Source organism: Megalobrama amblycephala, linkage group LG19, assembly GCF_018812025.1.
Source record: "Megalobrama amblycephala isolate DHTTF-2021 linkage group LG19, ASM1881202v1, whole genome shotgun sequence".
NCBI lineage: Eukaryota > Metazoa > Chordata > Actinopteri > Cypriniformes > Xenocyprididae > Megalobrama > Megalobrama amblycephala.
Window position 1 is genome coordinate 13,790,304 of NC_063062.1, and position 27,836 is coordinate 13,818,139.

At 36.0% G+C, this 27,836-nt stretch overlaps 2 protein-coding genes across 5 annotated transcripts in view; one reads left to right on the forward strand and one right to left on the reverse strand.

Annotated features, from left to right (window-relative positions):
* Positions 1–1,844: 1,844 nt before the first annotated feature.
* Positions 1,845–9,852, reverse strand: tsnaxip1 (translin-associated factor X interacting protein 1). Of its 3 annotated transcripts, none has more exons than XR_007181538.1 (14): positions 9,568–9,852; positions 9,098–9,158; positions 6,875–6,969; positions 6,604–6,709; positions 5,891–5,984; positions 5,535–5,731; positions 4,530–4,665; positions 3,952–4,121; positions 3,158–3,229; positions 2,949–3,051; positions 2,727–2,842; positions 2,502–2,630; positions 1,965–2,415; positions 1,845–1,883 (listed from the first exon to the last, which is right to left on the reverse strand). XR_007181538.1 is itself a non-coding variant. In XM_048167826.1 (14 exons), exons 1-13 carry the CDS (start codon positions 9,612–9,614, stop codon positions 2,245–2,247), a joined length of 1,497 nt encoding a protein of 498 aa, XP_048023783.1. In that variant the 5' UTR covers positions 9,615–9,852; the 3' UTR covers positions 1,965–2,074; positions 2,210–2,244. The 3 variants fall into 3 exon arrangements, 2 of the variants coding, with proteins under 2 accessions (XP_048023783.1, XP_048023784.1); XM_048167826.1 differs by lacking the exon at positions 1,845–1,883 and having other exon boundaries at positions 1,965–2,074; positions 2,210–2,415; XM_048167827.1 differs by lacking the exons at positions 1,845–1,883; positions 1,965–2,415 and having other exon boundaries at positions 2,527–2,642.
* A 636-nt stretch (positions 9,853–10,488) lies between these two features.
* Positions 10,489–27,836, forward strand: part of ranbp10 (RAN binding protein 10) — a 45,091-nt gene continuing 27,743 nt past the window's right edge. For both annotated transcript variants that reach the window (XM_048167824.1, XM_048167825.1), the window contains exons 1-3: positions 10,489–10,879; positions 23,217–23,328; positions 25,988–26,040. In XM_048167824.1, coding sequence (XP_048023781.1) covers positions 10,681–10,879; positions 23,217–23,328; positions 25,988–26,040 — 364 coding nt within the window. In that variant the 5' untranslated portion in view covers positions 10,489–10,680. The remainder of the gene's footprint in view (positions 10,880–23,216; positions 23,329–25,987; positions 26,041–27,836) is intronic.

Here is a 27,836-nt window from a genome sequence, read left to right on the forward strand (position 1 = left end):
GTGTGCTATAAAAAGATTGGAAATGTGCTTGACGTAAGAAGTCATCACACTGGCCCTGCCCTTTTTACATTAGCCACAGAGAGACGCTGTAGCACAACCTCTGTGTTCAAAGCTTGATCTTGTAATTCACACTCCTTTGTCTTAAAAGCTACACTGAGATACCAGTCCAGAGTTTCAGAATCCAGTGAGGGATCGATAGATTTGAAGGCAGTCCGGAGGTGCTCTGCGTTCACTTCCCTACATTGATGACACACAAAACAGGACAGAACTATGATAATCCAGGATTAGTTCAATGAAGCTTTATTCTGATATCTCTAATAATGCATATCATTTTGTAAACAGTGGATGGATGATTTCTCACCCTTTGCCTTCCAGTTGCACTCTCAGCTCGCTGATGTACTGGAGTCTCTCAGCGGTAGCTTGTTTTTTAACTAGACTCAGGAATTCTTTGTGTCTTCCATCTGTGTCCTGGAGTGGAAACAACATGAACACAAAACATGATGTTGTTCTAACATATTTATATATACAGTACCATTAAAAAGTTTGGGGTCAGTGAGTTTTTGTTGTTGATGTTTTGTTAAGAAATTAATACATTTGTGAATTAATACATTTGTTTAGCAATAATGCAATAAATTGTTCAAAAGTGACAGTAAATCATTTTACAAAAAAATTCTAAAAATATATCACAGTTTTTAAAAAAGCAGAACTGTTTTCAACACTGATAATACGAAAAGTTTCTTGAGCAGACAATCAGCATATTAGAATAATTAGAATGATCATGTGACACTGAAGACCGGAGAAATGACTGCTGAAAATTCAGGTTTGCCATCACAGGAATAAATTACATTAATATTAATTATATAAATAATATAAAATAAAAATAGTTATTTTAAAGGGGTGGTTGATTGTGGTTTGTATGATTTCACTTTTTTAAAATTTAGTTAGTGTGTAATGTTGCTGTTTGAGGATAAATAACATCTACAAAGTTATGATGCTCAAAGTTCAATGCAAAGGGCGATATTTTCTTCGCCGTTCACTGTTTAAGGACTATAACAAATGTTTGGTAGGAACTACAACGAGCTTCTTGCCGGGCTAGTGACATCACTAACCCTAAAATGTAATAAACCCTGCCCCCAGGAACACACAACAAAGGGGGTGAGACCATGTTGGACTGCTTTAGAGAAGAGGAAGAGTTGTTGTAGTAGAGTGTAGTAACAATGCCGTCATTTTACACCATACTGCTTCACAAACGAGGGTCAATTCAACGCTGGATTTGCACAAAAGATTAACATGACGACACATGCTAGTCGATGAGTTGAATCCAGCAACTACATAAATGTATCCACTAACCATTCAGAAACATCCAGTTGCATTCTAAAAGGTGTAACTTCTTCCTGAGTCTCTCTATCATTGTCCATTTCCAGTTTGAATAATGTAAGGCTGAACACTGTTACTGACAATTGTAGTTTTGGCTGCCTGAAATTCTCCAGCTTTGTTGTTGTTGAGCAGCTCATTTGCATTTAAAGGGACACACACAAAAACGGCGTGTTTTTGCTCACACCCAAATAGGGGCAAATTTGACAAGCTATAAAAAATTATCTGTGGGGTATTTTGAGCTGAAACCTCACAGACACATTCTGGGGACACAAGAGACTTATATTACACTTTAAAAAAATTGAGGTTTTCCAACCTCAAACTTTTAGGTAGTGTACATATTTTCAAAATAAATAATGTTCTTAGCCAAAAAATTCAAACTGACCTCTGTATAAAGTGTCTGATAGGCAATGCGCACTCCATTGCTCCCAAACTCTGTCTGAGCTGCCGTCAGCAGCTCCTCTATGCCCTGATCTGACTTCATGGGGAAAGCCTTCTTCAATGCCTCACTGATAATCAGCACACATATTGTAATAAATAACATGACAATCATATATATTTCTACTGAGGACATATGAGTTTTCACTCACCTAAACTCTGTGACAGTTAGTGATCCGCATTGTGTTATGTCACTTTGAATTAAAACCTTGAGTAAGTGAGACAGCAGCTGTGTCTGTCCATGGTAGATGCTCTCATCAACCTGCCACAAAATTACACTCAGCAAAATTACACAGCAAATCTCAGTTAGAATATAATTATCCCAATAAATATTTGGACAGTTTTGGAGGCCCCTATTAAATACAACAGATGAAAACCCTGCTTTCAATGGACTTACTTGTTCAGTACTGCTATGGTAAATGGTTACTTAGATTAAGCACAAACCTTCCCAGTCAAGATGTCATTGAAAAGGCAAATGAAATCATCTTTCAGATTGTTTTGGATGCTTTCCATCAAGCTGTAAGCCCAATCTCCTGCCTTATCTGTATATTGTTCCACAAGATAGCTGTGAAGAAACTCCTGCAGGTCTCTGGAGACATCGTTCTTCATTGAAGAAAAATGTGAAGAAATACAGTTACTCAACTATTGAATGTTTAAACAAATCAAGATAGGATATTAGTATGCCATACCTTTTCATTCTCTGTTGTTTTGTTCCTCCAGATATCTTTTATAACTCTGATAACATCTGTTTTCTTGAGCTTAAGATTCTTAATTTTTCCCTCATATTGTAGATAAATGGGGACGTCACTGGATGTGCCCTGTCAAAACAACTTTAATTTAACTTAGCAAAGTTGGTCCAGTTGGGTCCAGAGTTTATATATATATATATACACACTGATGTTAGGAACACTTACAAGTCCAATAAAGAACTCTTTTTGTCCATTGATCTCCTGCAGCAAGATCTCCAGCTTCTTTTGGCTGGACTGACCTTCAAAAAGCTCTCTACATCTCTCACTGCCTCCGAGTATGTCTATAAAACATATTACATCATCATTATCTCAAACATATGCTCAACTGTGCTATATAAAGAAGAGAACCTTTGGCAAAATTATCATGGAAAATTCAGATACTGATACCTGAACATTGTTCCCAGTTTGGTCTGGGAGTTGTTACAGTGTGTTTGTTATCTGAGCCATGTTGCAGCACAGACTGATTAGAGTGTAACACAGCAGGTGATGACTGTTGAGTACAAGAAAGTTTAGTAATCAGATGAGTTTATGATTATTTATTTATAATTATATAGACCTCGTTGAAGCTTTCCAGATCTGTTTCTCCGTATAACTACCTGACGATGAACCTCAAGCAGCGTGTCATATTCAGACTTCATCTGGTCAAAGTCTGTTTGTAAGGTTTCCAGCTGAAACAAGGAAAGAAATCATATTAAACATTATTGTCAAAAGCTTATTAAAGGGATAGTTCACCCAAAAATGAAAATTCTGTCATCATTTACTCACCCTCAAGTTGTTTCAAACCTGTATAAATTTCATTCTTCTGATGAACACAAAAGAAGATATTTTGAAGAATATGTGTAACCAAATAGTTGGCCCTATTGACTTCCATAGTATTTATTTATTTATTTTCCATACTATGGAATCAATAGGGCCCATCAACTGTTTGGTTATCGACATTTCTCAAAATATCTTCTTTTGTGTTCAGTAGAAGAAAGAAATTTAACAGGTTTGGAACAACTTGAGGGTGAGTGAATGATGACAGAATTTTTAATTTTTGGGTGATTTTTGGGTGAACTATTATATAGTTTTGGGTGAACTATGCAATTTAAAATAACTGTTTTCTATTTTAATATATCTTAAAATTTAATTTATTTCTATGTTGGCAAAGCTGTATTTACAGCATCATTACTCCAGTCTTCAGTGTCACATGATCATTCAGTCTTAATCTGCTGATTTGATGTTCACGAAACATTTCTTATTATTCATACTGCATAAAATGTTTGTGGAAATTCTGATACATATTTTCAAGAAAGTTAAAGAAACAGCATTTATTTTAAACAGAAATCCTTCACAACAATGTAAAAGTTTGATCAATTAATGAATCCTTTTTTAAAAAAAATCTCCATACCTTCATTAGAGTCTCCTCATGCATACGATTCAGGTTATCCCATTCCCGTCGAGGGACGACATCACTGTATTCCGCTTCCAGGCGGTTGAGCTCAACCTGAGCTTTGGTAAGATCCTCTCTACACACCTGCAAAGCCATTTTCACCACCATAGGATCCTCAGATTCCACCTCTGAGAGGAACAAGCAGAGTATCTGTCAAACCTCCTTCTCAATACTCAAACCTCCACTTCTATCCACTCTTTCCAAAAACAAGATTCCAATAAAACACACTCTCAAGTCAGACATTTTCTTACCATAGAAGCTACTCAGGTTCTGGTACAGGCTCTATTCTGCTCTCATCATGACTACTGCAACTCACTCCTGGCAATCAAACCTCTGCAGAAAGCTCCAGCCCAGCTAATATTCAACATCTTCCATTAATCTAACATCACAACTCTGCTATGCTTCCTCCACCGACTCATACACTAATTACCAGGAGTAACACTTTGTTTCCATGTTTATTTTTATTTTTTTCAGGCAGTACTACTACTACTAATCATCATCATCATCATCATCACTAGTGCCCCCTTCATTATAACCTTTATTATTATCATCATGTTCAGTATCTTGGGTAGAGTGCATTGTGCTGATTCTGGTGATGAGCAGCTTTCGTGCATCACGTTCATCCCTGTATAGCTGATACTGGGTGGCCAGATCCTCTTTTAGATGATCGACCTGCGGGAGAGATAAGTTTGTGTTTCATCATATCTACAACTTTCATATCTTTTCATATATGAATTATGGAAGCAGCAGTGTTGTTATATTGTTAACTAAAACTAAAATTAAAATTTGTTTATGGTCTTTAAAAATTAAGCTAAAATAAAATAGAAATATTAGATTTAAAAAAAACTTACACTTAAAAAACTTTTAGGTTGAAGTACTAAAATTAAACTTAAACGCTAAATATATATATATATATATATATATATATATATATATATATATAGAGAGAGAGAGAGAGAGAGAGAGAGAGAGAGAGTGCAAAAAAAAAAAAAAAAAAAAAATATATATATATATATATTTATTTTTTATTTTTTTTTTTTAAATAATGCTAAAATAACACTGGCTTATTTTACATGTTTTTTCTTCTTTTTTTTCACTCTCCTCTCCCAAATTTGTATGTGAATGACCTGCCCCACTTGAGATGTAAATCAATGACCCACCGTTTGGCCCTAAAAAACATCTGCTGTAAACATCCAAAAGATTTAAATTAATTTCAAACTGTATTCAAATGTTAATAAGATACACATAATATGCTGAGAGGAACAACACAATATGATGAGTTTGCTCTTAGACAGTGAGATGATATAATTCATAAAAATAAAATTATCTTTCCTCTCTTGTAGCCTATGGAGAGTGCATGCTTGTTATTAACCGATATGTTGTTATATTTCAAAATAAACAAATACATTTGTCAAATATTACCAAACCATGCAGAATACGAAGATTCGAAGTGAGCTTCAAAGCTTGTCTGAATAATACAAGGTAGATTTCTACAATAGGCTAGAAGTAATAAATTGTAAAAACATTACAATAAGCTCCACCTGAATCTGCAGAGCACTCTGTTGTCTTCTCATACTCTTGATGACGTCCTGCAGATGCTGACACTCTTGATTCAGAGCTCGGATCTCATCTCTTTCCTGCACTTTCAGATCCAGAATCGTCTGCTCACACTGTTCCGACACAAGCACTAGCTTTGCCCGCAGTGGTAGCAGATCCCTGATCTGTTCACGAAGATGCGCTGAGAGAGACATTAACAAGTTGATTAGTGTCATCACTTTTACACATTTTGTGTTTAATACAATACAGATTTTTTTATGACTAACAAAAAACAAGGAATAGTAGTAACTTGCTAGCACAAAGATTTCCTTTTACAAATAATAAAAAAGATTGTACATACCTAATGTGATGTCATACTCATTTTTGATGGCAGACAAAATAGGCTTATAGGTTTTAAATTCTTCAATTAAATAGCCAAAGACCTCCTGGTAAACCTTCATAATGCAGGGAAAAAGCAGAAAAAAATAATATCTTACTATGCTATATACTGTAAACAAATATATTGGAAATATATTCACATAGTGATTTTTAGTAATTTGGTAAATGTGGATTGTTTGGACCGAGCCACACATCCCTTTACTTGTGAAGAAAGTTAGATTCATTATATTTAGTCTGCTGTGGGGTCAGTACAATTTAAAAAAAAAAAAAAAAAATTTAATACTTTATTCAGAAAAGATGCATTAAACAGAGGGGATGGTTAAGACTTTTAAATCGTTACAAAAAATTCTACTTCAAATAAATGCAATCATTTAATTAATAATAATAACGACCAAATAATCATGTTTCTTGAGTACCAAATTATCATACAAGAATGATTTCTGAAGGATCATGTGACACTGAAGACTGCCATCAGCTTTGTCATCATGAATTACATTTTAAAATAGAAAAGTTATTATTTTTACAATATTTCATAATATTACGGTTTCTGTCAAATAAATGTGGTTGGCATAAGTTTTTTTTTTCCAAAAACATTAAAAATCTTACCAACCCCAAATTTTTAAATCATAGTGTGTGCTAAAGCATGAGAGACCAATGCAAAAGTGGGATATAAACCTGCAGTCTGAGCTCTTGGACTTTGGGGCCGTGTGTGTCTAAAGCTTCGACTTCTCTCTTCAGATGACACTCCAGTTGCTCTAAGAAATGAGGTTTGGCAAGAGATCTGCAGCACATTATATATGTAGACATTAGGAACAAGACACTGGTATTCAGAATGGACATGTAAAGAAGATGACTAACTAAACTACTTTATTTAAAACTATTCTATTAAGTTTTGCAACTACTACAATGCTAAAATGAACACTGAGAGCTATGTGTTGTACTATACCCATGATGTATTTTTTTTCTAGGCTTTTGGACAATTTGATAGGTAACTTCAGCAGGCCAGGGTGAAAAGTCACTGGTGGTTTCCCCCATTTTGGTCTGAGGGAAAATGAGAGTGATCCAGAATTATTGGGCATGTGATGGTGGTGTCAAACAATACAAAATAAATATCTATTTTTAGGACTGATAAACCAAATAAGGCAAATATATGCTGCTAAATCCAAGTTTTTTTATCCAAGTAACATTTTATTTACATATATATTTACTGTAACCAGTTAACAGTGTAGATCCATATGTAAATCAGCTAGCTATCAGTGCATGACTGGAATAATATTTAAAAAATATAGTTTTTTGTGTGCTTGCGTGTGTGATTAAAATAGCGCTATCAAATCGATTAATCGCAATTAATCGCATCTAACATAAAAGTTTGTAAACATTATATGTCTGTGTGTGTGTGTGTGTGTGTGTGTGTGTGTGTGTGTGTGTATAAATATATATATATATATATATATATATTTATACACACACACACACACACACACACACATACATACAAACCCGATTCCAAAAAAGTTGGGACACTGTACAAATTGTGAATAAAAAAGGAATGCAATAATTTACAAATCTCATAAACTTATATTTTATTCACAATAGATTATAGATAACATATCAAATGTTGAAAGTGAGACATTTTGAAATGTCATGCCAAATATTGGCTCATTTTGGATTTCATGAGAGCAACACATTCCAAAAAAGTTGGGACAGATAGCAATAAGAGGCCGGAAAAGTTAAATGTACACATAAGGAACAGCTGGAGGACCAATTTGCAACTTATTAGGTCAATTGGCAACATGATTGGGTATAAAAAGAGCCTCTCAGAGTAGCAGTGTCTCTCAGAAGTCAAGATGGGCAGAGGATCACCAATTCCCCCAATGCTGCGGCGAAAAATAGTGGAGCAATATCAGAAAGGAGTTTCTCAGAGAAAAATTGCAAAGAGTTTGAAGTTATCATCATCTACAGTGCATAATATCATCCAAAGTTTCAGAGAATCTGGAACAATCTCTGTGCGTAAGGGTCAAGGCCGGAAAACCATACTGGATGCCCGTGATCTTCGGGCCCTTAGACGGCATTGCATCACATACAGGAATGCTACTGTAATGGAAATCACAACATGGGCTCAGGAATACTTCCAGAAAACATTGTTGGTGAACACAATCCACCGTGCCATTCGCCGCTGCCGGCTAAAACTCTATAGGTCAAAAAAGAAGCCATATCTAAACATGATCCAGAAGCGCAGGCGTTTTCTCTGGGCCAAGGCTCATTTAAAATGGACTGTGGCAAAGTGGAAAACTGTTCTGTGGTCAGACGAATCAAAATTTGAAGTTCTTTTTGGAAAACTGGGACGCCATGTCATCCGGACTAAAGAGGACAAGGACAACCCAAGTTGTTATCAGCACTCAGTTCAGAAGCCTGCATCTCTGATGGTATGGGGTTGCATGAGTGCGTGTGGCATGGGCAGCTTACATATCTGGAAAGGCACCATCAATGCTGAAAGGTATATCCAAGTTCTAGAACAACATATGCTCCCATCCAGACGTCGTCTCTTTCAGGGAAGACCTTGCATTTTCCAACATGACAATGCCAGATCACATACTGCATCAATTACAACATCATGGCTGCGTAGAAGGATCCGGGTACTGAAATGGCCAGCCTGCAGTCCAGATCTTTCACCCATAGAAAACATTTGGCGCATCATAAAGAGGAAGATGCGATAAAGAAGACCTAAGACAGTTGAGCAACTAGAAGCCTGTATTAGACAAGAATGGGACAACATTCCTATTCCTAAACTTGAGCAACTTGTCTCCTCAGTCCCCAGACGTTTGCAGACTGTTATAAAAAAGAAAGAGGGGATGCCACACAGTGGTAAACATGGCCTTGTCCCAACTTTTTTGAGATGTGTTGATGCCATGAAATTTAAAATCAACTTATTTTTCCCTTAAAATGATACATTTTCTCAATTTAAACATTTGATATGTCATCTATATTGTATTCTGAATAAAATATTGAAATTTGAAACTTTGGAATCAGGTTTGTGTATATATATATATATATATATATACACACACACACACACACACACACACAAACTTTTATGTTAGATGTGATTAATCGATTTGACAGCACTAGATTAACATAATCTATGTTTTATAACAGGTTTATAACTTACTTTTATAAACTTTGACTTGGATATCCTGCCGGTAATGTGTCTCTGCGATCCTCTGCTATTGCTGTCATCATTACACGAAAAGTGAAATATGACAGATCAGAGGACAGACAGTTTCAAGTAGTCGATATGTCAAGCAGTGACAGGAGATTATTACATTAAATATATTAACATTTGTCGCACTGCGGGACTATTAACTGAACTTCATAAAATAATAAAAGGTGATTAAAATAGAGAAACACGTGGGAAAATGGTAATCATTGACATATACAATTTTCATTATACGTATATATGTACTTTAAATAAATATATTTGTGTATAAACATTTCATGGACATGTTATTTGTCATTTACTAGCTGTTTTCCACTGAACTAGGTTACTGACTTCTGCTGCCTTGTTTGTATTGTAGGCAGTCATTTCTAGTTTAGTGAACTACGCAACCTTAACGATTCTAAAATCTCCTTATATCTTGCCTTTCAAAGTGTAACAACGGTGGCAATTGTAGTTCTTTCAGCGACATTTGGACGAATAAATAGCTTTATAATATTCCACAGCAGATTTATCAGCGTACGTCCAACTGAAACTTCAGCGGCGTGGCATTGTTGTTGTTTGAGTGTTGGTTGCCATGATACCGAAGGACCTTTAAAAAGCCCTTCCGTGTATAGCTGTCCACGGCGTGCCTTTATGAACAATAACTCGCCTTGTCGTCTAAAACATTATATGTGTCGCATAAAATTCGCTTATATATGTTAAAATAAATTACGTTATTTGGTTAATATTTAAAATGTTTGAATGCGCTGGTTTGGTTTAACAACTGTCTTTTTTCCTCTAGGCAGTAAACGCTAGGGCTACTGGATTACACCACCGAGTGTCTTGTTTTTGTCTGTTTTTTAGACTCAACTTGTTGAACAAAATGTCTTGATCAGTGACCGCAGGGTTAGAAGTGACTTTGCTTTTGAATATAACGAACTTGTTTTTAACTGTAAACTTTAATGAACAGTACGAATGTCATTTCAATGATTAAAAACATTGTTTTTAATATACGAATTATTTATTATAATATATTAACACGTTAAACAATCAGTACACTTTAAATTAATAAGGTAAAACTACTGCTTCGGATAAGGATTAACGTTACATGAAGTCTGTTACATAAATAGAATTATACGCCAGGAATGAATTTTCATCATCACACGTTTGAATAAACGCCAAACTACGGAGTCTCTGATTCGAAAAGCAAAAACAACAACATTGTTTACTTTCGAATCAAGTATATACACGCTCGAGCTCTGTAATTATGAGCTGCGTTAAAAACTACAAATCCTAGGCTGCGTTTTACAGCGCGCTCCTCTCCCAGTTGAATTAGGTATGGGTCATGTAGTTGATGGCACTTCCCTCATGTCAGCCGCGTGCACTGCGCAGGGCTTTGTGTTCAACTACAGTACCCACACGTCACTGTAGAGCGGCTGTTATCCGGGGATATATCACCGCTGCTGTGTTTCTCCTTAGTCTAGCGCTCTCTCCTTTTTAGCGGATTGGCACAACAGGGTAGGATTACTAGAAGGAATACAAAAACATAAGCAAAAATGGCAGAGCTGGGAGCGGGGAGCCTGCTAACAGGAGATCCTGCTTTTAATTACCAAGAGCATGAGCTAAACGAGCGTTTGAAGCGGCTGTACCCGGCCGTGAATGAGGAAGAGACCCCCTTACCCCGATCTTGGAGCCCCAAGGATAAGTACAGCTACATCGGGCTCTCACAGAATAATCTGCGGGTGCATTACAAAGGTATACAGATGTGACACACGCTGAACTGTCAACCCATAGGCCTTGACAATCCCGTCTGGTTCGATGCACTCGAATATATGCAATCTCCCCGAGCTGTTTTTTTCCGTCCCCTTTTGCTTTGTTGCATAGTAGGAAAGAGGAATGTCCAAATGGGTTGACATTTAGCAAACCATCATGTCAGAATTCGGCTAGCGAGAGTAGCTTGGGGCATAAGCACGGCTGGAGAGTCTAGCTTTTGGACACCTACCTTTTACCTATTGCCATGTCAAGAACATCAAGTGTTATTGGTTTGCCAAGCTTATGGTTTGAACTCCCTTTCGGTGAATTAGTCGATGCTGGGGCTAGCTAGCCACGGCAGGGCAATAAGGGCAGCTAAGCTGCTACACCATTGCAATGAATTGCAAATGCTTGTTTAGTTTACTCCGCATTGCATAAGTGTATTTGTTATCCGCTATGGGGTGATTTATATAAGGACGCGAGGCGCATCACAACGAAACGCATAGCTAAAATGTTGTTTTTTTGTGTGTGCCTATTTGATATATTTGCGCATTTGTATTGACGAACAATGTCGAATTGATTCGAATCTTAAAGAATCGTTCGAATTCGCCATTATAATGAATTCGAATTCCACAACACAAGCTGTTTAAACTGTTGTGGCTTTTCGAATGACCCAGTCGCCCCAGTGGGGACTGAATTTACCCAGTGCGGATGTACTTTTTTTGTTTAACAACTGTGTACATGCTTCTAGTGAATGTATAATAAAGCACTCTATTTTAAGGACTATCACTAAGCGCAGTCTATAGGTTTTGGCAAGCCGTTTTAAAAATATTCTTTTTGGCCAGCTAGTATCTGTTTTGATTACTATTGAAAAATCCTACAGTAACTGCTGTCTCAGTTTCACTAGTTAGACATATATTAAAGTAGTCAACATTCCACTAGTGGCTAGTATCTATTTATTTAGTCTGTAGTATTTTTTAATTATTATTTACTAGTAGTACTTATTCCTTTGCGTCTAGTCACTGTCTCAAAGGTGCCAAGTAACTTTCATTGTTGCCATGAATTTGCCATTGAATTCATTGGGAATCTGTAGTTCACATATCTGCTATTCGTTCCCAAATAGAGATGTATGTACTGTAATTGTTGCTGGTCTCTATTATACACTCTAAAAATGCTGGGTTAAAAACAACCCAAGTTGGGTTAAATATCGACAAACCCAGTGGTTGGGTTAAATGTTTAACTAACCCGCTGGCCAGTTTTATTTAAAGGTGCAATATGTAAGAATTTTGCAATGAAATATCTAAAAACCACTAGGTCAGTGTAATATATTTTGTTCACTTGAGTACTTACAATATCCCAAATGTTTGCAACTATTTGTAAATCGTGAGAAAATTGCAATTTTAACCAAGGCTGCGGGACGTGTGAGGAGTCGCCTGTCAATTGCGTCATACCCGCGTTATCCTCGGTTTCTGGTTTTATTTTGTAGAAACCATGGAAACACCAAAGATGTTTTAATATTTACATATTTTAATAGGCAAGGGAACAACTGTTTTGATATATTTATAGACAGAAAACTAAATATTGTTATATAGCTCAACACATTTAGTCTTATTGTTTAAATCTAATTTTCTCAATTTTTTTTGCTATTATCATGCTTTACCATGCCTCAGAGAAAAACACTATTCTGTGAAGTAGCTAACATAGCATAATGAGATGCAGCTTTATTTTTAGTAACAGTAATGCAGAATTTTCTCCATCATACAATACGTTTTAAAATTAATTGCATGCCATTTATCAATTCAAGCCATCCAGCATTTATTAATATGATATTCTAAAATCGATCTATCTTACTGCAGTGTGTAAGTGTCTCACAGCAGCCACCGAGCGAACGCATAGAGTAACGTTATAACATCATTTTCAACACACTCAAATGTATCTAATATGATAAACGGAGCTGTGTTACCTCATACTCATGACTGGAAAAGTGGAAGCGGCGCCGGCGACTGTGGCATAATAAAAGTTCCACTGCTTGTGAGGCGTGTGTTGCGCAATCGCTCCAACAGCCTCGTTCAGCTCCCACAACACTCGGTCCTGCTCTGCTTCATACTACAGTAATGTTAATAATCGCATCCATGAACATGATTTCTGTCCGAGTCCTATCCCGATTATTTTCCGCCAGCTGTTGAGGTGAAGACCACATGTCCCAAGATTCCGCACTCAAACTTGCTGTCATCAAGCTACACCTTTGTTTTGAATATACATCTAGCGACCTCTAGTGGACAGAAAATAATATAATACATATTGCACCTTTAACTCATATTTTGTTTAAAAATTACTATATGGCTGGCTTAAAATGAACCCAAAATAGGTTGGAAATTAAAAATCAGACATAATTTCTAGAGGCAACAAAAATAATCAAAAGGTAAACGTTTATAAATTAAGCAATTTAATATTTATTCATTATTAACCATATTAATAAATGTTCATGTATTAAACATATTAATAAATGTTAATTTCCAACCTATTTTGGGTTCATTTTAAGTGAGCGATATAGTAATTTTAAAACAATAGTTAAGTTAAATAAAACTACCCAGCAGGTTGGGTCAAAACAACCCAATTGCTGCGTTTTGCCATTTTTAACCCAACATTTTTTAGTGTGTGCTATTACTACTTATTCTTTATTTAGTTGTAATAATATAGTTGCTAGTGTACATTCCAGTTTTCCTAATGCTAATTGAATAGACATGTGCATTTACTAAACACAAGTGGGCATTAAAGTTAAACCTACCAGTAGGATTTTTAATTCACAATAAAGTAGTTACCCTGTCTATTCGTTTAAATTGACATTTAAAAAGAAGTTTAAACTAGGGATATTCTGTGTCTTAATAACAATGAGCTCCTTTGTTGTAGCATCTATGTGAATTATTAGGTTTGTAAAAAGGCTGTATTGTGTTGTCTGACAGTTTACTGAAATGTACCCTGGTTATTTTTAGTTTAGGCACAAATCCTGTTATAATGCACCTAATTCTGATTATAATGTTGTGTGCCTTTGGGCCTGTTGTGCAATACATTGCCACTTGAGGGTCACTTTTGTGTAGACTATAGCTGTTCATTTTCTTACATGATGTGTGTTGCATTTGACAGCTGTTTGTGTTAATGCCCAGGCCCAGTGGGAAGTTTATCCTTAAAGTTTAGTTCGTCCCCTTTGACTCAACCATGAACAACACTGCATTATTTCGGTAACGTACACTGCTTTGTGTCTGTGGAAAATTGTACCTCATTGGCAACTATCTTCTTTCAGGCTATGGGTATGTTTACCACTTCTTATGGTGGCTGATGTTTGCCAAGGATTTTATACTAATATTGATTTCCTTTTCATAAAGGAACTTTGTGTCTTTTTTTTTTTTTCCTGTCAGCCTGACTGTTTGGTCAGTTTATTCTCAAAGCAGGATTGCTGTGATTAAATTAGGATAAAACAAAGGCTTGTTACTATAATCTATATACATCTTGTAGCAATATATTCAAATATATTTAAAGCAGCTCCACTTAATTGATGATTTAACCTGCAGTCTATTAATATTCAGTGCTATTTTGGCCAATGTACCAGATTCTGTTTTTGTAGACTCAATTTTAGGTAATATCTTTTGAATCATGTTTCCATCAAGTAAAGACAATAGATATGTGCTGTCAAATATTGTGATGAAAATCTATGCAATGCTGTTCTGTTATATGAATTTATGTGGCCCTCCATCTTTATTTAGGAAGCATGTTTAAAAAAAACTCAGTCTATGCATGATGAAACAAGTGGAAAAGAGACACCAGAGGCTCATTCTCTATCTTTGTTTGCATTGAGGACCTCATTTTATACATCGTCACACTGACAATGACGTGAGTCCCTTATTGAAGAGAGGAAATGTGACTTTTGCAGCACTACCCCCATGCAGATATTGCAGTGCACTGTTTTTACTGCACCTCCTGTGAGAAGACTAATGCAAGATAAATAGATAGAAATATAACTTTAGCCTAGATTGTGGTTTGATGGACTGCTGTCCATTTCTTGTATGCATGCTGTTGGACTCTGCTTCCTTTAAGCTCATTGTAATGTTTGCCTATAGAGGGGTTTTGCCTGTCTGAGGAGCCAATCATGCATGTTCAGTTGGTGCGGTGACATCATCAGATTGTGTTCGTTTCCCCCTAGTGTCTCTGTGAAGCTGTGAAACCCTGTTTGCTAACACTAGCATAACACTCCCAATCTTTTCTGCCTGTGTCTTTGTTCTCTCATATTGTATTTTTTTTTTTTTGCCTGCTTAGCTGGTGTTATTATGGGTGCCAGCTGTAGCCTTGTGCAGCTCCCATGTTTTGTCAGAGAGACCCTTAACTATGAAAAGGTTTCACCAGATAGTAGTGCAATTCTGATATATATATATATATATACACACACTGCCCTCCAAAAGTTTGGAAACGCCCTAGAAAAGTGGGGGTTTGGACAATATTGGCATGAATCCTTTTTAATTTGTGATAATTTTGCACTGATAAGGGATAACACAAACTACGAAAACATATTTTATTACATAAACAGTTTATGCACAGAAAAAACTTAAATTTTCGATTCCTCAAAATATCCACCATTAGCAGCTATCTGACCTAAACTGGGTTCTAATTGGTTCATTGTATTCTAAACTTAATTGGCAATCAATTGTTGAAGCTATTAAGGTGTGCTGACCCAAAAATCTTTTACAAACCTGGGCCAAGTTTAAACCAGTAACCAGGCATCACAGCTGGCAAAGGGGCATGTCTGGCTTTGACATGTATATATTGCCATTATTATGTAATCAAAATGGAAATTATTATTGCTGGTCTTCAATGATAATGTCAAATTATTGCAATGTATTTGCACCAAAAAATGATAAGGATTTATGCTAATATCGTCCAAAACCACACTTTGCCAGGGGTGTTTCCAAACTTTTGGAGGGCAGTGTATATAATATATATGTATGGGAGAGAGTGTATTGAAGCTTGTTCCTGCCACTGAATAAAAAATAAAAAAGGTAATTCTTACTTTTTATCTCTGAATTTTTTTCTTGCAGTTGCGAGTTTACATCTCTTAATTCTTACTTTTTTTCAGAATTGCGTGATATAAACAACTCTGAGTTATAAAGTCAGAATTGTGAGGTATAAACTCGAAATTCGGATAAAAAAGTCAGTATTTTTTTCCCCAGAATTCAACTTTACAACTCGCAGTTGTTAGTTTATATCTCACATTTCTGAGAAAAGAAGTCAGAATTGCGAGATATAAATACAATTGCGAGAAAAAGTTCGAATTTGCGAGATATAAACTTGCAATTGAGGAAGAAAGTCAGAATTGTGAGATGTAAACTCACAATTGTGAGATTAAAAGTCACAATTATCTTTTTTTTTTTTCTATGGCGAAAACAAGCTTTCATAATTATGCCATTCAACCAACCATTCTTCTTTTTTTCTCGCTTTTTTATTAGTCATATGTCACTCCATATCAAAATGGGGGAAAATTGGATAAAGAAATTATGTTTTCCACAAAATGGTCCTTGGCCAATGAAAGCTGCGATAGAGTCCAGACCTTCTGCTGTCAGTCGGTCTAGCTACGCAAGACTAGAATCAGCCTGATGCACTGTGACATTATTTTCATAAAAATTTTAAGTTATGATGAAACGGAAGTAGCGACAGATCTGTTATTCCATATTATGACGTACATTTAAGTGAAACTTATTTTTTGAAAAATATAAAAAATGTAGGGCCAGTACTTAATAGTATTGATTTTTTATTGGATGGAGCCACATCAGCTGAATGTGAGCTTGCAGTCGATTGTAAGAAAGCGTGAGTTTAAACAGGACAAAATGTTTGGAGAATTTCAGCGTACGTCACCAGAGAGAAGTCTGTCATTTTGCTGGAAGATCTAGTTATGATAGTTTGGTTAAAAATTACAAGCTGAAAAAAATAAGCACAGGTGAATCATTCACAAGATCATTTAGAAAATAGGTGAATATCCCTCAAATTGTCATTACTAAAAAAGGAAAATTGTACTCATTGGCCCTGTTGACACCTGGTATTAAGATGCATTTTGGTTGATCAGATCACAGATTTGACTGGATTTCTTTCGTAGTGTAAACGTTCATGTGGTCGAATGCGTTCGAACAGCCACAAAAGACTCTTTCTGCCAAATGACCTAACATGTAAAACATTATGGGAAGCACTCTAGCTAGATGGGATTTAAACTTTGTCAGTTGAAGACCCAAGTTTGGTTTGAAGATGAAAAATGTACCAAACACAATGTTCTCTCACCATTCCTGATTTCTAACACGCACTCATCGCTTTTGGCATGGACTTGCGTCTGTCAGACCAGAAATAAAAAAGCTGCTTCTCTCTGTATGTTTTTCCGTCATCTCAGGTTGCGTGTAAATTGTGTAAATATGTAAATTGCATGAGCTTATTTCGTCCAATAGATCGAAAGATATGAAAAAGCCCATACATTTACCCACCCATAGACCCTTCCCTCGAAAAAAACAGGACAGAAGTGGTTGAAATCGATGAATTAAATGAATTAAAACATCAGGTGTAAACGGGAAAGTGTCTCCCTCTTCTACTTAAGATATGATTGACCAAAATGCATCTTAATACCAGGTGTAAACGGGAAAATTGAAAATGGTCATATTCTGTTAAAATGCCATAAATTGAATACAATTCAACAAATACTACTATTGAGCATACTGTACTTCAAAAATATATTATGTTTTATAATAATAAAAAATAAATAAATTTTAAAATATTTTTTGACATAATTTCAGACATCCCACCCTGCAAAAACTAATTTCCCCAACTGCCTTAATGAAAACATAATATTATACTATTACATTATATTCATATTTACTCATAAGTCATGTAAGCAAGGTTCATTCAATAGTATTTGTGCAAGAAATGTAGAGTCTGGCAATTTTAGGCAAAATAAGTGGGGGGAGGGTTTTGACGAAATCCAAATGCAAGTGGTCACAAGAGACACATTTGAAACGCATGATAATACAGGTGTAAACTGTAATGTGTCTTGGCTGGACACTTGTGATCATCTAAAACTCATCGTAATACCAGGTGGAAACGGTGCTTATCTCTCGCTCGCTTGATTTCTGGGATGTTGTATATAATTTGCATATTGATAGCGGCTCCCTGACACCCCCTAAATTCTTGGAACTCTCGGAACTTCCGGGAGAGGATGGATGTCTGTAGTTATTTTTCCATTGAATGCAGAGAATATTAATACTAAAAAAAAAAAAGTCTTTTAGGGGGGTGGGAGGTGAAATATGACCTGGATATTTTCTGACAGTGAGTGTCTACTTGCGCAACAATAAACTTGCAACTATCAAAATCATTCTTTATCAGGTCAGATGGTTTTGATGTCAAAATACAAATAGGCCTATGTGATTTTTCTTTAGGACCATTACCTTAAAGATGCTCTGTTTAATGCACTTGCATGTCATTGGGTTATTAAGTAATGTGTAAGATCATGCATGTACACTCTCTCTGTTTTTTTGAGATTCACCCTTGTGTTAAGACTGGAAACGAGATGGTTATGTGTCCTAAAGGTGTTAATTATTGGCTCACCCCCATTACAAAATGAGAGAAAAATTAGGCATGTAAATAAAGCAGTGCTAATGCAGAGCATACAATACAATTATATGTCCTACACTGGATTAGAGCAGCGCTTAAAGATGCAGCAGACCTATGATTATGCACTGCAGAGGAGGACTCTTTATGAAAGCCGTTTGTGTTTTGTGCATTAAGCATGTTTGGCAGAGAAATAGAGGGAGGGACAGACAGACAAGCAGCTAAAGAAGGAGAGAATCACCCAAGGTCCTCTCGCTGTTCTGTGCTCCCAGAATGGTGTGGTCATGGCATGATGTATAAATAGATTGAGCGTGTGAGCAGGGGGCGGGGAGGAGTATGCACACGTATGTGCATTTGTAGTGTGTGTGTGTTGAAAGAGAGACTCGGGGATTTGCACATACAGGGTCGTCTGCCTTTACTCTGGTTCTGTGAGCCACGGATATAAATAGATTTTGTGTGTGTTCTTGATTATGAATGCTTGTCTGGGTTTGGCAGACAAACCTATTGTGGCTTGGTAGCAGAACTTGGGATGCTAAAAATAAAAGTGATTTAATATTATTACAGTAATCAGAGATGATGATGAATAAATATGCTTTTACACACTTCAAAACACATACAGTAGCACCAAGACATGGTGTTGTACAATCAAACTGCAGGTGTGGGTTAAGTTACAGGTCTGGGGCTCATAAACGCAAAGATAAGCCCATATACATTCACATGGAGAAGTTAAACATGATACTCTTGAAGTGCAGTGAGGTTTGAGTGAATGATTGGCTCAGGAGGCAGGCCTGGGCCCGCAGAATCTAATACTGAGTGTCTATTAATGTTGGCAGGTGTTAGCAACCTGCAGGAAAATGGATTAGGAGATTGGAGCACATTGCTATGGTACATGGAGGCTTAGACGGCAATGACACTCACCAACTTCACTTCTCACAATTGAAATGAGCGGAAATGTTGAAGTCAGAGCGTATTAGATGTTAACTAACCAGTTTTGTTTCCATAGTTTGACCTTTTGAGTGAAACTGGATGAGAATTGATTTATGCATCAGGAATAACTTGGTCTTATGAAAGTGGGCTTATCAGATCAGAATGGACCAGTGCGGTTTGCAGTTGAAGGGGGGAGCTAAAAAAAAAATTTGATGTCAGTAGAGGAAAGTTGTTTCAGAAGTGTCTTGTTTCATTTTGACAAGATTTTTCCCTTTTGAATGAATCACTGATTAATTGGCATACAGTAAGACTAGAAAGGTATATTAAAGGATTAGTTCACTTTAAAATGAAAATTACCACATGCTTTATTCACCCTGAAGCCATCCTAGAAGTATATGACTTTCTTCTTTCTGGTGAACACAATCGGAGTTAATAATTAATACATTTATATATAATAAATATCCTGACGCATCCAAGCTTTATAATGGCAGTGAACGGGACCAATGAGTATGAAGCTCAAGAAAGTGCATCAATCCATCATAAACATACTCCACACGGCTCCGGGAGGTTAATAAAGGCTTTCTGAAGCAAAGCGAAGTGTTTGCTTAAAGGGTTAGTTCACCCAAAAATGAAAATTCTGTCATTTATTACTTACACTCATACCGTTCCACACCCGTAAGACCTTTGTTAATCTTCAGAACACAAATTAAGATATTTTAGTTGAAATCCGATGGCTCCGTAAGGCCTCCATAGGTTCAAAACACTGCTTCATGAAGCATCAGAGCACAGATGAATCAGCGTATTGAATCTGCTGTTCGGAGCGCCAGTCACGTGATTTTAGCCATTGGCAGTTTGACACGTGATCTGAATCATGATTCGATACACTGATTCATTATAGAGCCCGACCGATATGGATTTTTGGGGGCCGATGCCGATATTAACTCGAAAAGAGCCGATTTATAAGCCGATATTTTGATTTTGAAAATAAACTGGATATTAGACCCATTTCCTATAAACTACACTTACACAACATTCAATAGCAAAATATCTGCCTGTTCTATGTATGTGGGCTGTATAAACCATTTTCCAGAAGGGATTATGTTAAAAAAAGCCTTAGATTACAGTCTCAATGACTAAACAATTGCACATCAAAAGTATATATTTTTTAATGATCAAAAAAACAGTCTGGTTTTAAACATTTAACAGTTTTACTTACTTCCAGTTGAAGCTGGTTTTAACAGTCTGTGTGTGTACTGTAAATAAATTATAATACTAAAGTTAAAGTAAAAGAGCTATACCACTGTGGGAAACACTGCAGATATATTTAGAATATGTTAAACGCTAACGTTATAGTTTGACCTCTTATTAACGTTCGCGCTCTTCCACTGATAAACATGGTATTAGCTTTGTGGCTAATCTAATATAGCAATGCATTAGCGGCTGTAAGTGATGTTACAGAATATTTAGAAGTGATAATGATAGGACCGTTAGCTAGAACTACCACACTGTTTTTATATGCAGTGTATGAACTAAATCTACAATCATTTCACATGACGAACAACAGACTCACCGTCAAAAGAGTAGTGGATTTCTGGCGCTGTTGTCAACTGGGGAGTTGCAGAGCTCCCTCTGGTGGGCAAACTATGCAACACTCATAACATGAGTGAAGCATGAGACTCTGTTTCTCATGTTTCATCGGCCGTTATAAACGCCGATGCCGATTTAAATGCAATTAGCTCATATCGGCCGATATATCGGTCGGGCTCTAATTCATTATGCTCCGATGCTTCATGAAGCAGTGTTTTGAAATCAGCCATCACTAAATAAGTCGTTATTTTGTTTTTTTGGTGCTCCAAAAATATTATCGTCGCTTTATAATATTAATATTGAACCACTGTACTCACATGAGCCGATTTAAATATGTTTTTAGTACCTTTATGGATCTTGAGAGAGGAAGTGTCCATTGCTCCCTATGGAGGCCTCACGGAGCCATCGAATTTCAACAAAAATATCTTAATTTGTGTTCCGAAGATGAACGAAGGTCTTACAGGTGTGGAACGACATGAGGGTAAGTAATAAATGACAGAGATTTTCATTTTTGGGTGAACTAACCCTTTAAGAAAAATATCCATATTTAACAATTTATAAAGTAAAATATCTAGCATCCGTCAGACCGCCTTCCATGTTCAAAATACGAAAAATCATAAGTTTATAAGTTGAATACTGAAGGCGTAGGTCCCGTTCATACTCATTGGTCCCGTTCACTGCCATTGTAAACTTGGACGCATCAGGATATTTATTAATATAACTCCAATGGTGTTCATCAGAAGGAAGAAAGTCATACGATGGCTTGAGGGTGAGTAAATCTTGGTAACTAATCTTTTAGAGTAAACAGGGTCATTTCTTTCATGTTGACATTATAGAACTTCAAGGAATTTTTGAAATTGCATTATATAATTTCTGCACCACTAACAGCACCAAGAGAAAGATTTATTCCTACTAAACAGGTTTCCCAAACACTCTCCATCTACAAACAAACTGTAGATGGGGTGTGTGCTCACAAACAGGTAGTCCCACCACAAACTCATGCCATTGGTTGAGCTAAAAGTTGATTTGTCAGACCACTCAAACAAACATAGCAATATTTTATTGCCACACTGTTTGCACTCTTTGGGGATATAACCTCAGCTTAATTATAGATCTCTCTGCACATCAAATTGGGATTGGAGAGTACTTTAATGTTTGAAAATAATTAGGCTAGTTCATCCAAACAATTCTGTCATTATTCATGTCATTTCCCAGCCAACATTTTGTGGTGAGGCCAATGTAGGCACAATATGGGATTGAGTTAAGGGTTCCATGTCTGCCCTATCTAAATTTGCCCCATACTTGGGCTAATTAGGTTCAATTTCGGCCCTGTCTGAATTAGCACCAGTATCTAATTCAGATAGGGCGACATGGAACCCATGGACAAACCAACCCGATCTCACGGCAGTTCGTATGGATTTTACAAGGTGGCTAAATTGTATGAATTCGTTCGACTTCACTTATATGACTTTGTAAGTTTTTTGCTCAATACATACGAAGTAAGTTGCCAAATTCATATGAATGACCTACCCCTATCCCCATCCCCAATCCTACCCATCACTGGGGTTTAGACAAATCGAATGTATTCGCACGAATTAGCCACCTTGTAAAATACGTACGAATTGGTCATGAGATAGCGTTGGACAAACCCATTTAGGGTCCAAACTGGGGCTTATTTAAATACTTCAAAGCCCATATCGTGCCTACATTGGACTCACCATTGAAAACGTGTATGATTTTCCTTCCTCTGTGGACCACAAAAGAAGATATTTTGTTCATGTTGGTAATCAAACAGTTTTGGTGATGACCATTGGCTTCCATTGCATGGACAAAAAACATTGAGAAATTTCTCAGAATATCTTCTTTTAATGTTCCACAGAAGAAAGAATGTTATACAGTGATTGTCTGGAGAACTGTGAGAATGAGAGCTGGAGTGAAGCCCTGTATTGTTCATTTTGGATTCACCTGAGCCCTATTGTATGTTTTTCTTATGGGCTGATTGCATAAGATGTGTTCATGCATTTAGTAACAACTGGAGAGAGTCTGTTGTTGTCAACCATCGTGACCTATCCCTATATGAAAACCCTATAGGTGCCCTTAAAAACTTCTCTGTTATTTATGTGGACAGTCATCTATACCAGAGGGTGTGTTTGGTCAGTGACTCATTTCCCTCAATGTTTCCGTCTTGCTTTAGGCCACGGAAAAAACCACAAGGATGCAGCATCTGTTCGGGCAACACATCCCATCCCTGCGGCTTGTGGCATCTACTACTTTGAGGTGAAGATCGTAAGCAAAGGAAGAGATGGGTAAGTGCAAATCGCTTCTGGTTGTAGGCATTTGTATACAGTGTTTTACTGAGGTTTGTCCATAATTTGAATCAAATCTGTTTTGTTGAAAATCTTAGGACTTTGAAAAAGATTATTATAAGGTAAAATGAATAAGTAATATTTAATATCCAGCACAATTTCTAGTAAATTTGTGACACTGATCATTTGTACAGACATTCAGGTGTTCATTTCTTCCACTGAAGCCCAAGATGCTCTCTTTAGATCATACTCAAATATGGAGTTTATGCAGCTTGAATACAGCTGTCATTAAAGCAAAATTACAAACCAAATACCTAAGAAAATCTGAATTAAATGAAAAGGCATTTTCACAATCTCAGAATGATAATTGCTCTGAAACTTTGACTCTGTGTCACGCTTGAGTCAGTAGTTGGTAAGTGTTTGTCATGCCTTCAGTTTGAGGATATCATTGTCCAAAAATAAATGGAAAAGGGTCCCACCCTTTTCCTGTGACCACTTTGCAATGTGATTACTAAATATATTCCAGCAGGATCGCTCCTGTTCTACTAGGTCACCTAACTGCAACTTACAGGTTGTGGCCAAAACTGTTGAAAGTGTCGAGTCATCCTTTAGTCACTGTGGGCCCAGACTGTGAAACTCTCTCCCAGACTCACTTAGCACTTTTAAAAAGTTTCCCAAAGCACTTGTGCGAAGGGGCTTATCTTCAGTTTAATCACCACCAATTTTATTAGATTATTTATAATATTATTTAAATACTTCATTGTTCTTGTATTTTATTTTTAAAGTACGCTCACATTTACTGTTATCCAGCCAATTTTCATGAGTGAAATCCAGTCATTGCGCAACAGGTTCAAGTTGGTCACACATTCGCCACGTTGACCAACAGAAAGCGTTTTTGGTATGAAAGTGACTTCTGTGTGAGATGTGCTATAAATAGATACACTATTGCCAACCTTTTTTGCCAACAAAATTTCACAGAAGTTGTACTAATGTAGCCATACCTTTACTCTGTCAATTCTACTCCTTAAATGCAATGCAAGTCACTCTGCCAAATGCATAAATACCAAATCTATTTTAGGCCTATTATATCTCGTTTATGCTGAGTAAATAATTATGACCTTTTTTGTATAATTTTAGCCCTTAAAAATGAACTGTCACTAAACTATGGAAGCTTGTTTCCATCATGAAATAAAAAATAAAAAAGGTAATTGCTACATTTTATCTCACAATTCTTTTTTTTTTCTCAAAATTGCGAGATATAAACTCAAAATTCTAAAAAAAAAAAAAAAAAAAGTCCATCACAATTGGACATTATAACACGCAACTGCAAGTTTATATCACGCAATTCTGACTTTATAAGACACAATTGCAATTTTATATCATGCAATTCTGATTTCATATGATGCAATTCTGACTTAATATCACATAATTCTGAGTTTATATCATGCAATTCTGACTTTATAACTCGCAATTCTGACTTTATATCACGCAATTCTGACTTTATATCACAGAATTCTGAGTTTATAACTCGAAATTCCGACTTTATATCACGCAATTCCAACTTTAGAACTCGCAATTCTGACTTTATAAGACAATTGCGCGTTTATATCATGCAATTCTGACTTTATAAGACACAATTGCAATTTTATATCATGCCATTCTGACTTCATATGACGTGATTCTGACTTAATATCACAGAATTCTGAGTTTATATCATGCAATTCTGACTTTATATGAAGCAATTCTGACTTTATATCAGAATTCTGAGTTTATATCACGCAATTCTGACTTTATATGACGCAATTCTGACTTTATATCACAGAATTCTGAGTTTATAACTCGAAATTCCGACTTTATATCACGCAATTCCGACTTTATAACTCGCAATGCAATCATGCAATTCTGACTTTATATCACGCAATTCTGACTTTATATGACGCAATTCTGACTTTATATCACAGAATTCTGAGTTTATAACTCGAAATTCCGACTTTATATCACGCAATTCCGACTTTATAAGACAATTGCGCGTTTATATCATGCAATTCTGACTTTATAAGACACAATTGCAATTTTATATCACGCAATTCTGATTTCATATGACGCAATTCTGACTTCATATGATGCAATTCTGACTTAATATCACAGAATTCTGAGTTTATATCATGCAATTCTGACTTTATATGAAGCAATTCTGACTTTATATCACAGAATTCTGAGTTTATAACTCGAAATTCCGACTTATATCATACAATTCCGACTTTATAACTCGCAATGCAATCATGCAATTCTGAAACTAGCAATTGTTTTTAACTTGCAATTCTGAGAAAAAAGTCAGAATTGTGTGATTAAAACACGCAATTGCGAGGAAAAAAACTCAAAATTGTGACTTTATAACAAGCAATTCTGACTTTATCATGCAATTCTGACTTTATAACTTGAAATTGTGAGTTTACATCTCGCAATTCTGAGAAAAAATTCAAAAAATTACCTTTTTTATTTTATTTTTTTGTGGTGGAAACAAGCTTCCATACTACACCCAGCTCACTAGTAACTTTATCAGGAGCATAATATATGGTTTAAATACAGTTTCAGAGATTATCAGTGTCCTTATTTTTTAGTAAAGCCAACATTTGTTCTCTTTTATTGGTGTTTACAGGTACATGGGAATTGGACTGTCTGCCCAGGGGGTCAACATGAACAGACTGCCTGGTGAGTGTGTGTATGTGCTTGTATGTACACTAAAGAGATGATGTGCTTACCATGGGTCATGGTGAACTAACTATAGGTGACTGAAAAATGGGTGAGTCAGTCCATTTCTGTACCCCACAAAAAAAGACAACTTTCGTAGTTATAAAAAAAAAAAAATTAGCTTTATGTAGTTACATATTAAAATGAAAGGAAAATTGTGTTTATAAATATATAAACTGTCAACTTTTGTAGTTATAAAAAAAATCAGCTTTATGTAGTTACATATTAATATGAAAGGAAAATTGTGTTTATAAATTGTTGTCTATTTTAATTCTGTCAGGATATTGGAGAAAAAAAAACAAGGGAGGGACTTGATTTCATCCATCAAAAATGATTGGATTGTGAAAAGTAGGTGTTACATACCAGAATGGGACCATGCGATTGGAGGGGATGGATTTGTGAAGCCAAAAAGGAAAGTTGTGTATGAGGAAGAGCTTTGAAGATTAAAAAAGAAGTTATTACATTTTCATAAAGATTATTTTTTCTTTACAGTAGCAGATGCAAATCTGACATTAAGATTCACTTTTGATTCCTGCAGCTTAAGACCATTTGTCTTCAACTTTTTTCGTCTTACACTTTTTAATATCCTTCTATCACAGTCAGACTATAATTCAGGCCATGAACAGGCCTCAGCATGTCCTGAAAAACATTAGCTGTGAGAATGACCTTGCAAAAGCAGATACATCCAGGGTTTTTCTTTCTGTGCTCCTCAATCTCAGGAAATAACTTTTTGATGCGTTTTTTTTTTTTCCCTCATGAGTCCTCAAAGGGAAGGATAGGAAGGAGAGGAGACCTAGATCTCATTATTGGTTTTCCTCAATGGATTTTACCTGGCATACAGAATGTTCTGAGATCACAAAGCCTTGTCATAATTATTCATAGCTAAAAGCTAAAATTAATCAGAGAAAATCTATTCATTCTCACAGAGCATCCATTACAGGACATCAAGCTGCTACTGGACTAGTTGATTTAAATGACTAACTGCAGTGAAAAATGACGCAATAACCAAACAAAATCCAATATGATGGCAAAAATCAAATCATGAAACGTGCTCGCATTATCATAATGCAGAATGTTAAAAAGGAAACGTGACTGAATACTTTGACTGGTATGTGGAACACACTCCTATACACAATATTTGGAATTTGAAAAGTATGCAGGCTGCTTTATCCTATCATTTTGTACACACGTATGATTTGATAACGTCAAGTTAAACTGATGAAATGTAATTTAGTAGTTAATAGAGCAGGTGGAGTAAATAAGTTTTAGCTTCAGTTAAGCTGACACTAATGACGATATAATATGTAATTAGACACTAATGAATTTAGTAACCTGATTTGAAATGTATTATAATACATCTAGGAGTGTGAAGCACATCATGCTGTAGAAACACAACAGTACATATTAGCTAGCTCTTTGATCTATAAAGCAATAGCTAGTTAGATGCTAATCCTACATGCTTGAGGAAAGTTGAAAAAGTAAATGTACATTACTGTTCAAAAGTTTGGGGTCAGTAAGATTTTTTTTAAAGGTGCCCTCGAATCAAAAATTGAATTTACCTTGGCCTAGTTGAATAACAAGAGTTCAGTACATGGAAATGACATACAGTGAGTCTCAAACACCATTGTTTCCTCCTTCTTATGTAAATCTCATTTGTTTAAAAGATCTCCGAAGAACAGGCGAATCTCAACATAACACCGACTGTTACGTAACAGTCGAGATCATTAATATGTACGCCCCCAATATTTGCATATGCC

Coding starts and splice junctions, on each gene's coding strand:
- tsnaxip1 (XM_048167826.1), bottom strand. CDS start 9,614: ATGTCGCTGAAAGAACTACAATTGCCACCGTTGTTACACTTTGAAAG. Junction 9,159..9,567: donor CCGTTGTTACACTTTGAAAG/GCAAGATATAAG, acceptor TAATGATGACAG/CAATAGCAGAGGATCGCAGA. Junction 2,416..2,501: donor AAACAACAGAGAATGAAAAG/GTATGGCATACT, acceptor TCTTCAATGAAG/AACGATGTCTCCAGAGACCT.